General features: G+C 34.2%; 1 protein-coding gene across 1 annotated transcript; it reads right to left on the reverse strand.

The window, feature by feature from the left end:
• Positions 1-265: 265 nt before the first annotated feature.
• LOC127080149 (uncharacterized) lies at positions 266-2,070 on the reverse strand. Its single transcript, XM_051020481.1, has 3 exons — positions 1,644-2,070; positions 898-1,401; positions 266-786 (listed from the first exon to the last, which is right to left on the reverse strand). Exons 1-3 carry the CDS (start codon positions 2,068-2,070, stop codon positions 266-268), a joined length of 1,452 nt encoding a protein of 483 aa, XP_050876438.1.
• Between the last annotated feature and the right edge of the window lie 12,780 nt (positions 2,071-14,850).

Genomic DNA, 14,850 nt, shown 5'->3' on the forward strand with positions numbered 1-14,850 from the left:
TGGATCAATGTTTATACTACATCAAAACATAAACCACTATAAAGAGACTTCTTCTTCTTCTTGATTGGATCTTTTTTCCTATAAAAAAATTGACCAAACCTTTAAATTATTTAAATATCATCCTCTTAACATTTTTTGTTGCAAAATCATTAATAATTTGTTCATAATCAAGGTTCTTCAAAAAAATTATTTTCAATTGAAATTAACGCAAAACTATTTAATCTATCGGGTAACATAGTAAATCTCAAATAAGATTTTAATAATTTTAATTTAGAATTTTTTTCCCAGTAGATGCAACACTGATAGGAATAGTTAATATTATTCTATAAGTTATGCATGCATTAGAAAAACAATTAAAAGTCTTTAAAGAACTCAACATCATATAGCTTGATTTTGATTCAACTGTTAAAACTTCTCTAATAACTTTTAATTCTTCAAACAAAATTTCACCATCAAGATCAAGAGAATCGACATGTTTTAAACAAGTTTCAAGATGTTTACAACATGCTTTCAAGTCTCTATCAGATAATGATCTAAGCCTTTCAATACTAAACAAGAATCCAAAAATATTTTCATGTGTGTCATACTTCTCAAATCTTCTATCAAGTGAGCCAATTATTTGATCTACAATATATAAGAAATAGTAGTTTCGAAAAGACTCTTCAGCAGACTCAAGATTCAATTGTGTGGGTTGAGATGAATTTTCATCATAGTGTTGTTTTCTACGAATTTGACATTTTTTAATAAACACACATTCAATTTCCATTTCATTCAATCTTTTCAACACTAGCCTTAGCATTTACAAATTCAGATTATCTATATTTTTCCAAATACTTGATCAAACATTTAACTAGTTCTATAGCCACATTAATATGCATGTCTTTTTTGTGTGCAAACTTTTACTAATTTCATTAACAACAGTTAACAATTCAAACAAAATAATCATAACTACTAAGAATTCAAAGTTTTCAATTCCATGAGTTGCTAAAGATTCAGCTTCACTCTTAACTTTGGGATCATTATCTTGTTCAGCTAGTTGAAGTAGTGCTTCTCTTACAGATGAAGTTTGAGGTTTAATTGCATATATACTATTCACATGACTTTCCCAACGTGTTTGTGACAATGGTTTAATAGTTAAACCTTTCACATTGTCTCTAAGAATTTTCCAACGGTTTTGTCGAATGAGAAAATACAGTATAAATATGTTGTAACACACCAAAAAATCTTTAGCTTTTGTACAAGAATTTGCAATATCACAAAGTGTCAAGTTAAGGCTATGACTACCACATGGTGTATATAATGCTCTAGGGTTAACATCTAATAATTTTCTGTGTACACCTTGATGTTTACCTTTCATGTTTGATCCATTATCATATCCTTGTCCTCTCACATTATTAATAACTAAACCAAGAGTTTCCAATACATTTTATAATTCCTCAAACAATCCTTGACCTTTTGTGTCATAGACTTCAAAAATTCTACAAAAAACTCTTAAATTTTTATTGGACTTGTAGAAACATCCACACAACGTATAATGAGAGTCATTTGTTCTTGATGACTTACATCAGGAGTACAATCAAGAATCACAGAAAAATATTTTGCTTCTTTGATTTTTATAACTATTGCACTTTTGATTTCATTACCTAACATGTTAATCAATTCATTTTGAATCTTATGACTAAGATAATGATAATGAATTTCATTATTCTTGATACGTTCAAAATATTTTTGCATGACAGAATCCCACTCAACAATCATTTTAACAAGAGAAAGAAAGTTTCCATTGCTTTCCATATTAATCCTCTCATTTTTTGCACGAAATGCTAAATTTTGCTCAGCTAGATATCTAGTAACATAAACTATCCTAAGTAAGACATCCTTCCAATGCCTTTTTTCATTTCTTATAAGCTCTTGAAGATATTTATCATTTGTTATATTTTTCTTAAATCTAATTTGTAAGTCAATCCATTTACACATGAAAGACATGTGTGCACCGCTTGATACATGTTCTTTAAGTCTTTCATAAATATATTTCCAATCATTAAAACCTTCATTTGCTAAGCGATTCATTCTATAACTTGTACTAAATAAATTACAGCAAAAACAAAAAACTCTATCCAACTCTTTTTAGTTTTAGATGACCATACAATTGTTTTCTAAGCAATATTTCAAGCAATCAAAGAGATGAAACAATACTATCGGATGTTTATTTTAACCTTCAACATAAATTCTAATCAATTTGTTCCAAAAGTCTTTGAACACCAAATCAAACTTGATCTTGAAAAGTGAAAATCAACATGAAAATTAGCATCTTATAAAAGAAATATTTGATTTTTGATTAATATATATATATATATATATATATATATATATATATATATATATATATATATATATATATATATATATATATCTTTTTGATTCATTGATTGTTTGATATATTATATATATATTATATATATATATATATATATATATATAATATATATATATATATATATATTATATATTATATATATATATATATATATAATTCATTGATTGTTTGACATTTACGGTAGACATTTATGCTTTTCTAATTTTCTTGTTGAATTGACGGTCGACACTTATGTTTTTCCATAGAGATGAAAAGATCATAATTAGATTGAGATTTGAGAATTAGAAAGAACACAGATTCATAAACTAAGGTAAAGTTCTATGAATTTTGAGTCTTAATAAATAGTTAGAAATCTGACTTTTCAATGATTCATATTTCATATATCATTGTTTTAAGTTTACCCTGCCAATTAGACTCTTTAGTTGCTAAAATTATGAATATATTAATTGATTTTATTTTAGGAAAATTTATTTATCTATATTTTATTTAAGGAAAATTACATTCATTTACTAATTTTGACTTTGTAATGCCCTATAATTTTGTTAGCCACTATTTTTCAAAATAAAAAAATTCTAACTAGTACTTTCATAATAGAAAATTCTCTTTTAATATATATATATATATATATATATATATATATATAGGTAAAAAAAATTGGTGCCCCTAAAAGTATGGTGCCTTGAGAGCCCGTGCTCAGGGCCACCACTGAAGCAAGAGGATATGAACACATGGGGCAAAGAAGATAAAGATATTAATCTTAGATGTTTTTCAAAATTATAAATATTGGAAGTTGTATTGAAACATTTATCACTAACCAATATCTAAGAGTTAAGAATTGGAAATTTAATAAAATCCTTAAACCTAAAGTTGGAACCTTCATGAATTTTAGGAAAAATCCAAGAAGAAGGAAATTATAGAGAATTGAATGAGATAATTCAATTACTTAAAGATGAATACACAAGCTTAGAAAACTAAGAGTCCTCAGCTTCATCAAACTCCTATCATACAACTCCGATGGTCTTCTTCGATATAACATATTTAGTAGTTGAAAGATCTTCGGAAGATTCAACACCAAATGAATGAACCTCGTGTGTAAGAAAATGTGAAGAAGAGGTGTCTTCAAGTGAAATCTTTGAAAGAAGAAAATGAGAAGAAACATCAACCTCAGGGAGAACCATAAAAGAATCTTCCTCCAACAAAGAAGATGAAGTGTGCTTAAAGGCATCCTATGATGAAGATACTATTGAGGTAACTAAACTTTCTTATAAGCAATTGTTTATAATTAGTTCTGAGTTGGTTAAAGAAAATGATAAACTTAGAAAATTCAATTCATACCTTAAGGAATATTTAGGTTCTCTTGAAGAAAGAAAGAAATCGGTAAATTTAGAAATTACTAAAATTAGAAACTCAAGTAAATTTTGTGAGACTCATGTCTCCTTGAAAAAGAAAGTAGATGAATTACATGAAACCCTAAGTAAGTTTACCCAAGGGATAGAAAATCTTGACTTGGTCCTATCAAGTCAAAGACCTTCCTTAAATCAGAATGAAATAGGATTAAAAAAGAACAGAAAACCTAATAGAGGTATATATCATAAGAAGAATAATCATCTACTTTATAAATGCACACGGTGGAAAAGAATTAGCCATTTAAAGACATTTTATTTCGATAAATTGAAAAGTTATGTAGCTATAGGTAACAAATATTTATGGGTTGATTGATTTTAACAAAAGATGTTTAGGTCACATTCGAGCGGAAAAATGTTACTTGTTACTCGCGCATGGGAGAAGTGAACGTTGTTTGTGCTTCATACCAGAAGAGATCATGTTTTGATCACATTCTAGCAGAAAACATTGCTTACTGCTTGCACATATGAGGAATAAAGCGTTGTTTGTGCTTCGTGTAAGAATGGATAAAACATCGTTTATTTATGAAACTTTTTTGAGGATTTTCTCATGCCAAGGCCGAAAAAGATATGTTTGATTGGTTGGATTGCTTTTAGGTGGAAGAAGAAGAATCGGCTTGAGCAAGGCCTACACCTTGCTTTCGATTATTCGAGGATAAAAATGGTGTACACCTAAATTTCCTTTTTTAATCCATTTATTTTAAAAAAATATTTTGGTGGAAGACGAGTAATGGATTTAGACAAGGAGTACACACCATGTTCAACTACTCGAGGACAAAAGAGATGTGCATCCAATTTTCCTTTTTAAACCCGAGTTTGATTATGAAAGGTTTTAGCAGAAGAAAAATAACCAGTTTGAATAAGGTGTACACCTTGAGTCTGACTACTCGAGGATAAAAAGGGCGAGCATCCAATATTCTTTTGAAATCCGATTTTGATTAAAAAAGTTTTAGAGGAAGACGAGTAATCGGTTTAAACATGGTGTACACCCTGTATCAGATTTCACAAGGATAAATAGGGTGTGCACCCAATTTTCCTTTTTTAATCCGATTTTTTATTAATGATGTAAATTCGATTAAATTGAAAATTGTTTGATATTTATTGAAGGTATTAGGGATTGATTTTGATATTTATTTATTTAACAACAAAATATAAAAAAATGCAAATAAATCAATTGATAAAAAAATTAAAATAAAATAAATTAAAAAAGGGGTGCAAAGACCAAATGGAGGTTTGGAGAAGTAAAGGCCTTTTAGGCCTAAGGCCCAAGGTTTGATCAAAGAAATAAAAAATATAAATAAAAAGAGGTAAAAATGCATTGGACTCTCGTGACCGTCTGGTGAAGATCAGACAATCCTGATCTAAACTGAAGATGCAGCAAGATGCCATTCATTTGATCCACTTGATTATGATCTAGTGGTTATGATCCTAGGGATATGATGGGGGTTCATGTATATGATCACCCCGAGCTAGCTCTCAATGTCCCAGATCCTGCGATGAGGCCATCACCATTTAAAATTAAAACAAATAAATTTAAAAGAAAACAAAGAAAAAAGTACAAATTCTCTCTCTCTCTCTCTCTCTCTCGATTTCAAGCTTCAAATAAATCAGAACTCAAACTTTTTAAACATAAATCAAAACAAAATCTTTCCTTCTTTAACTCATATTTAAACAACCCAATCAAAATTGTCAATAGAATCAGAGAGGGAAAAAAACTACCATCAGATGTTTCCAGCGAGAACGTGGTGGTAGTGATTTCCGGTGGCGAGTGCGGAGGCATCAGATCTGACTGATAGCACTAGATCAATTTGCTTCGATGGTTGAAAAAGAGAGTCACGAGTGATTTGGACCGTGTTATGATCGTTGCAATATTCAACATCAAAAGTAAGTATTTGTTTATCGTATCCACAGAGACTGATGTGATATTAATGTCATTCAACAGTTAATACAAATTAAGTGAAGAAATGTTGATTTGTTTGTTTGTGAAAAGTACATAATGTAAAAATAGTAATTGATAAATGAAAATTCAAAGAGAAGACAACTTGCTGAGATTGGGTTTCATCCACAAATTACGAACGTATTCTTCTAATCAATAAACAACTAATTCATATATAACACCATGTTCATAATAAATACATATTGTTACAAAGAACTACATCCAATCCCAACAAGAAAGAGATTTAGTTACTAATTTCCATGGTAGCTTTGATTACAAATGAAAAAAATAAAGATGGGTGAGCATCAATGGTGATTTCCCGACGATTGATGCGTATCCAACTCGTATTCCTCAAGTTTCACTCTTCTCTCTGTCTTACTCTCTGTCTTACTCTCTTTGATGGTGTATTTACTCTAAAATTCCCAAAATTCCTCTCAAATGAAAGTTTCAGCAACTATTTATAGTAGTTGTGCCCTTTTGCTCTCGCCTACGAGTTGTTGCATATCCTGGAGAGCAATCTTTCTTCACCATGAGGTATCTTCCAACTCAGCATCTCAAACCACCTTGTCTTGCCTGACGAGCTTCCTCGTTGTAGCCTCACTTGACAAAAATGAGACTTTTTTATTCAGGAAAGTCTCTGACTTGTCTCGTCTGGTGCTCCTTGGAGCTTTGTTGGGCGAGATGGTTTGCTTGAGGCTCGTCTGGCGAGAAGGAGGATTTTTTCTTCTGTTTCTCCATGCTTGAGCCTCACTATTGACTTTTTGGGCGAGCTTTTGCATGAGTCTCGCTGGATGCTCGCCTAACAAACTTGCAGGTTCTTTTCTTTCTTTCTTTGTGTTCCAATATTTATCTAAGTGTGAGATTTCTTCACAAAAGCAAAGAAGTCAAAAAGCACAACACTATCTTGTTCAAACTTAATTCCATTCAAAAATTTGGGGGTTTTAACGGTAGAAAACGGTAAACCAAGCTAATAAGTGCTAAGATTTAATGTGGTCAAATATCATATTATGACACTTATCATGTTCCTGACGTGGTTAACATGGTGATGATTTATGGATTCACAGTGGCATGTGTATGATGATGATAAGGTTCATATGATAGTTGCAGGTGATGTTTTCTATTCTTCTTGCTTCGGTTTTTTCTGTGTTTATGGTGATGTTATTGATTTGTGATATTGGTGTAAGGAAGGTGACATTGTGGTAACTAAAGAAAAGAGTATTTTCTATGTTGTTGAAAAGTAACAAAAAGTGACGAGGGAATTAATTTTGATGAGTGGTAGTGGAATGGATTATGTGAAGGTGAAGGTTGAGTTTGGGTGGAGGATTTAATGGTGGTGGTGGTGAATGGTTGATGTTATGGAGGAAAGATTGAAGAGTGATGGTTTGCTAATGGATGAAGATGAGGTTTGTGGTTATTATGGTGGTGGGTGAAGGGTGATTGTATGGAGGGAGGTTTATGGTTATTTCTTGCTTTTGAAGATGATGAAGGATGATGGTTGTTGGTGAGAAAGAATATGATGGATTTCTTATGATGATGATGGTTCGTCAGCCTTTTCACATTGTTCATGTTTTCTACTTATAGTATGAAAATATGCAATGCAAATTTGTTACCTGTTTGTCCTTTAGTGGAGTGAAAAAAGGTGTAAGTGAATGTGAGGCAAATGAATGTGAGTGAGGTTGTTGAAAATGGAATGAAAAATGTGTGAAAGGTAGTGTGATGAAAAATGTGAAATGGTGATGGTAATGGGACACATGAAAGAGAGAATGAGAGATAAGAGAGGATATATATTTTTTTCTTTTTGTCACCTAGTGCACCACTTATAAATCCATTAAAAAAAGAACTATTAATTAATTAAGTAAAAAGAACCAAATGATTATCAATATTTTTTATTTTAATTATTTTGATAAAAAAACGAACAAAAAGGAATCAACTAGTATAAAACGCGAATGTATTGGTTTTACGCGTAACTGAAAATTGCTCCAGTCAACCTGTCTAGAAAACTGCACTGTTATAAGTAAAATAAAACAAAGTTGATTGCCTAAAAAATTAAAATGTCCTGACAAAATTTGAGTAGAATAATAAGATGTTTCTTGGTTTTTTTAACCATAATTTATCACATACCCCATCTTTCTTTTTTCTTGACCATTGTTGTTGCCTTTGTACCTTCACCTAAGTCAGTCTCTCCTACTAAGTTAAGATCAAGAGTAAGGATTGCCATCAATCTTCCTACTAAGTTAAGATAAAGAGTAAGGATTTCCATCAATCTTTCAGTAGGTGGAGTTAGTGATTCTTGATGATTGTCTTCTTTTAGAAACACATTAATTTTGTAACATTTTGTATTCTTCTCATATTGATGCATTCCTTCAAAAGTATTGAAGATAAAATTATCGCTTCGAAATCTTTGCCTGAGGTCACCTGACTCTAATTAAATACTTTCTATATGAGAATGCATCTGGTTTATCAGCTATTGTGAAAGTCATTTTAGTTTGTTTCATAACACCACATGGAAATGAAACAGGTATGACAACTAGTGTTAAAGTCATCTTGTTTGATTCACCTCTTGTCTAAATATTGTTGGAAATCCCTCACAACCTATGGAGAATTTCAATCAATCTTGATGAACAAGATTATTATCACCCTCACAATAAAAATGAAAAGATAAGAATACTGGAGAAAGAAAGAAAGTAAATAACGATGAAGGGGAAGAAGAATTAAAATTCTGCAGAGTTTCTCTCTGCCCACAAACTATGGAAAACTTCTTATTCACTTTACAACTGCAAAATACTGTGAATTACAATGTTATGAATACTCTATTCACTTCATTACAAGAATAATGGTTACTCCCTCTATTTATAAATTTAGGCTAACTTGGACGCCAAGCCAAAGCCCAAAACTATAAAAGCCCAAAATAGATAACACTACTAAAATAGGCCTAAGTCGAAACCCTGTGTGAAGCAACATGCTTCGACACTTCGACACATTAACACAACTCAACACCCTAGGTGATTCGACACTTCCTTGTTCCGTTGAGCATCCTGCTTCGACACAAGGAATTACAATTCAACACACCACCCAATTCATTATGTCTAAGTTATCTACATTCATCATAGCTCTTAGTCTTCTGAACACTTCGACCTGCACTCCCTTTGTCATGATGTCTACAATCTAATTATCAGTTCTGCAGTGTTCCACATTCATCTTCCCATATGCTACCCACTCTCGGAGATAATGTAACCTCATCTCGATGTGCTTTCTTCGACCATGTGCTATCGGATTCTTCACCAAGTTGATAGCTGACATGATGTCGATCTTCATGGTAATTGCTCCATGACTCTTCGTTGTTATCTCTTCAACCAGATTCACCATCCACGTTGTTTGACATGCACAAAGAGAAGCAGCTATGTATTCTTCTTCGCACGATGATAATGTCACTACTGGCTCTTTTTTCGAACTCCAAGCAATTGATGCACCACCTAGCATAAATACATAGCCAACTGTGGATTTTCGATCCTCAGCATCACTATACCAACTTGAGTCAGTGTATCCCACTAATTTTCATTCTTTTCCTTCATCATCTGAAGGAAACAAAATTCCATAGTCGAGAGTTCCTTTCAGATACCTTAGTATCCTCTTCACCGCTACTAGATTTGAGACCTTTGGCTTTTGCATGAATCTACTCACCATACCTACAGTATATGCTAAGTCAGACCTTGTGTGACAAAGGTACCAAAGTGACCCAATAAGTCTTCTATGTTGGGTTGGATCGACATCATCTTCATCTGAATCTTTTAACAGTTGTACTCTAGGCTCAGCTGGAGTCGAAGTTGGCTTACAATTTTGCATCTCAAATCTCTTGAGTATTTCTCCTAGATACATTCTTTGGTGCATCATCAAACCTCTATCACTCTTCTAGAATTAGATGCCAAGGAAATATAAAATGTCAACCAGATCTGACATTTCAAATTCCTTATTGAGATCACCTTTGAAGTCTTCGATCGCCTTCTTGCAGCTACCAGTTATCAACAGGTCATTGACATAGAGACATAGTATAAGCAATTCACTCTTGCTTCTTCTTACATATAGTCCATGTTCAAATTTTCACTTCACAAATTCCTTCTCCCTTAAAAATCCATCTATCTTCTTGTTCCAAGCTCTTGGATCTTGTTTAAACTCGTACATGGCTTTATGCAACCTATACATCTTTCTTTCTTCGCCTTGTTTCACAAACCCAGCTGGTTATGCAACATAAACTTCTTCTTCTAAGGGGCCATTCAGGAATGCATATTTCACATCCATATCGTACATCTGCCAGTTGTTTATGTTTGCTAGACCAACAACCAACCTGATTGTTTCAATTTTAGCAATAAGTGCAAAAACTTCATCGAAGTCGATTCCTTCTTTCTGAAGAAATCCTTTCGCCACAAGTCTCTCCTTGTGTCGAGTCACTTCTCCTTTGGGATTCAAATTCACCTTGTATACCCACTTTACATCGATTGACTTCTTGTCTTTGGGCATTTCGATAAGTGACCAAGTGTTATTGACTTCAATTGTCTTCAGCTCTTCATCCATTGCTTTCATCCACTTTGAATATTTCTATGCCTCAACTACATTGACTGGTTCGACATTTGCATAGAAATCATAGTTTACCAGCTCACCTTCTTCATTGACCACATTATCTGATGTAATCGCACATTCTTGCAACCTTGCAGGCATGTGTCTTGTTTTTTGAGGTCTTCTTGGGCCTGCTTCACCCATGACTTCTTCATGTCGAACTTCTCTTTAACTTCACTAGCTAGTTCATTACAAAAGATTCTCACTGAATCTTTCTTGACATTCTGAGTCCAATCCCACTGCTTAAGCTCATCTATGATCACGTCCCTGCTGATCACCACTTGCTTATTCACTGGGTCGAACAACTTGTATCCTCATGTCGAATGATATCCTATAAGGATCGTCTGATTCGACTTGTCATCAAGTTTTCTTCTCAACTGATTTGGCACATGTCTATGTGATATAGATCCAAACACCTCCAGATGACTCAAGCTAGGCTTGACACCAGACTAACATTCTTCTGGCACGATTCCTTCTAGCTTCTTCGTCAAACATCTGTTCAGGGTATATGTTGCAGTCGACACAATTTCTCCCCATAATTCTTTGGGTAATGATTATATTCTTCCTTTCTACGACTCCATTCTATTGTGGAGTGTAGGGTGGCACCACCTCATGCACAATCCCTTCTTTCACACATAATACATTGAAGCCTTTCGAAACATATTCTCCACCACCACCAGTCCTCAAAATCTTGATCTTTCTACCACTCTATCTATCGACTATAGATTTAAACTTGGTAAATACCTCGATCACTTCACTTTTCTTCTTGATCAGGTAAGACCATAATTTTTTACTGAAATCGTCTAGGAATGTAACAAAGTATTTGTTACCTCCAATTGAATCCACCTGGAGAGGACCACATACATCAGAGTATATGAGTTCAAGAATTGCCTTCGATCTGCTTCCTGCATCCTTACTGAAGTTGTTCTTATGCTGCTTCGCCCGCATGCATTCTTCATACATTTCATTTGGAATGTCGATTTTTGGTAATCCTTAAACCATATTTCTTCTCTTCAAATCTATGATGTCTTTGAAATTTGAGATGGCCAAGTCTATAATGCCATATCCATTCATCTTTGTTGGCTGCTGTTGCAAGGAACTTATGCTCTATCACATCACATTTAATTCAATCTTGAAAGTTCTGTTTTGAGACATTAGTGCCTTCAAGATCAACCTTCCATTTGAGTCAAGAACTCTCATCATCTTATCTTCGATCGACACCTTGTAGTTCTTTTCGACTAACTTCCCTATGTTGAGCAAATTGCTCTTCATGCCTGGTATGTACAACACATTTGAAATTACGGATCTCTTGCCATTTTCCTCATAATCAGAACATCACAAACACCTTAAACTGCTAGAGTGTTGTCATTTGAAAATTTCACCATGTTCTTTATTGAGGGTTTTATGTTGACAAAACAATCTTTCCTTCCAGACATGTGTGATGAGCATCCTGAGTCCAACTACCACTGGTCCTTGAATATCTCTTCATCTCTTGTTGTAACCATCATCCACGTCTCTTCTTCTTCATGTTTCACCAGATTTGCATAAGTTTCTTGATTCTTCTTCTTTTCTGGACAATCACTAGAATAATGACCATACTTCTGATAATTGTAACACTGAATGTGACTTTTGTCTGGCTTTTGACCACCACCTCTTCCTCTACCTACTACACCACCTATTTGGTTGCCTTGGTTCCAGGGTTTTGTTTGATTCAATCAGTTTCCTTCTTGCTGATTTCAACCATTCAAATTGTTGTAGCCTCTTCTGCCTTTGTTTCCATTCCAGCTTCTTTTACCTTTCCTTTCTTTTGATGATTGCGCCTGCAAATCCATATCACTCTTCGACTTTCCTGCAACTCCTTTAGTCATTCTTTGTTCATGAGATTCAAGTGTCCCTTGAAGCTCTTCCTTTGTCAATTTTGACAAATCTTTCGACTCTTCTATAGCTACTACCACGTGGTCGAACTTTGGAGCCAACAACCTCAAGATCCTTCTGTAATTCTGGTATCAGATATGAGATGTCGAAGGTAATGTCACGACACTAATATCTGAGTGATTCAAACAGAATAGAGATAGAGAATAGTAATACAAGAGACACAAGCAATTGTTAACCCAGTTCGGTCCAACTCACCTACATCTGGGGGCTACCAAGCTAGGAAGGAAATCCACTATAATAGAATTAGTTCAAAGACTCTCCGTACACTTCAACAAGTTACAGTCTTTCTCACCTAATCTCTACCCGTGCAATTTTTACCTAAGCACTCTTAGATATGAGAACCCACTCACTTCCCTACAATCACACACCAGTGATTTTAAACAACAATCCCTTGTGAAAAGAAAATACTTTTCAATTACACACTCTTGATTTTACTTCACAGTTTCAATCAAGAAGACACACACTCTTGCTTAACAGCTTTAGAGTGACAAATTACAACCACAAATCAGTCCAATTCAATCATCAATGGATGACTTGAATGACCTACAAGTATTACGACTAAACAGACACAAACCCTAGCTCTCACTACATATTTCGCTCAGTCTTGGTTGTGTGTTTAAACAGGTTTTCTAAGTCCCTTTTTATAGAAGCTTTCAGTTGGGCTTGGACATCTTGAAAACCCTAAATCTATTTTCCAATCAAATCTTTTTATAACAGCTGTTTAGATCTCCTTGGAAAAAAGTAAATTTGGTTGTAATCCATGATTGAATGCGCCAGCTAGCCATATCTTCAATCATCCAAAGATTGCCATTAATTGTGCAATCACAAAACACCAGACATTCATACTGAATGTTCTGTGTACAGGATGTCATGACACCGGGTCTGACATCCTGGAAAAATCCTGCATAATCCAATAATTCCTTTTATAACTTCCAGCAGGTACAGCCATATCAGATGTCATGACATTGTGTATGTCATCTGAAACAATCCTGCATAAACATGTCTTTCATTTAAGCTCCATCAGGTACAACCAATATCAGAAGCCATGGCACTGTATGTGACATTCTGAAACAATCCTGCATGCACATGTTCTTGAACTCCAGCAGGTACAATGGATATCTCATGTTAAGACATCACACATAACATCTTGTGAACACTCTTTAGTTTTACCAAAATTGCTGCCAACACTTAGAATCAACAAACTCCCCCTTTGGCAAATTTTGGCTAAAACAAATATCTGTCCTTTTTTTCCACAAGGTAAACTATTAGCAGTTAAACAACTTAACAGTAGTTTAATCTGCAGCAGAAGCAAAACAATTACTAGCTATGGCTCCTAGTAATACACACATGCACAAGGGTACTTCTCTTCCCCCTAAATCTGTGCAACAAACAACAGAATTACTTGTTATGGATGCAACTAGTAAGACACACAAATGCATAAGGGTACTTCTTCTCCCCCTAAATCTGTGCACACAACAAATAGTCTTTATGAACGTAACAGCTTCTGTAACTCCAACACCTGTACCAGCCAGAATGTCATTCTGACATCTGCTTCAACATCAACATCTGTGCACCATCTCAGACATCTTCTTTGACATCTGTAAACATTCAGAATCACATTCTGACATCTCCTTTAACATCACAGAACAGAACCTCATTCTGTCCCATATCAGACATCTCCTCCAACATCACAGAACACCATTTTGTTTTACAACAAGTACATCTCCTTCAATAATAGCTGTCCATCTGTTCAGCTACATGCATCTCCTCACAACTCCACATCTTTAACTGCTCCACTCTTTAACTGATCCACATAATCACTTCTCCCCCTTTTTAGTCAAAATTTTGACCAAAGGTGACCAGTTAGACAAAATAAATGTCAATTAGCCTGGCAGAGAATGTCTCAACAGATGTCATAACATATAACATGTTAAAACATGATTGTTTAGGAGATACACACCAACATTATACCCAGTTGTGACAGCTGAGATAATGACAAATCCATGGAACTCATTAAGAGTCCAAAATATTACATAAAGGCATCAGTAAAGACTGCCACAAAATACAACCATTTCAACAGAAACAAAACAGTCATAACAGCATCCAGAACAACATCCAGTCTTCATAACAGGGGAACCTTTACACCTCAGTCTGAGGAAGTAGCATCTTCTTCTTATAAACACCTTGCTAAAATCCTTGCTATTCTTGTCAGAAATATCCTCAGGGATATTCACCACAAACTCCTTCAAAACACTGGGGTAATGCACTAACAGTTTTCAATAAACCTGCAGACTTGATCAACTCCATAACCTCCTTCACTTCCATAGCATCTTTCCCTGGTTCCTTCTCCACAACAACTCTCTTATGTATAACAAATTTCTACTTGGCTGCACCATCTTCTAGATGAAAGGAAATGTTGTCTACATGCACAGTTGCAGCCTTAACAAGAGATTTTCTAACAGATTGCCTTTTAGCAGTAGAGATGTCTAGGACATCGTCTTCGACATCATCTTTGGAGTCAAAACTTTCTCTGGCCTTTCTTTTCTTGACTTCCACTTTACTCCATGATTTAGAAGGACCTACATCAG

This window comes from Lathyrus oleraceus, chromosome 5 (genome assembly GCF_024323335.1).
Source record: "Lathyrus oleraceus cultivar Zhongwan6 chromosome 5, CAAS_Psat_ZW6_1.0, whole genome shotgun sequence".
NCBI lineage: Eukaryota > Viridiplantae > Streptophyta > Magnoliopsida > Fabales > Fabaceae > Lathyrus > Lathyrus oleraceus.

Excerpts from the sequence above, each read along its gene's own strand:
- LOC127080149 (XM_051020481.1), bottom strand. The coding sequence starts at position 2,070 with ATGAATCGCTTAGCAAATGAAGGTTTTAATGATTGGAAATATATTTAT. Across the intron at positions 1,402-1,643 it reads TGAATTGATTAACATGTTAG|TTATTAATAATGTGAGAGGA; the intron begins GTAATGAAATCA and ends CTCTTGGTTTAG. Across the intron at positions 787-897 it reads TGTTAATGAAATTAGTAAAA|TGTTGAAAAGATTGAATGAA; the intron begins GTTTGCACACAA and ends TGCTAAGGCTAG.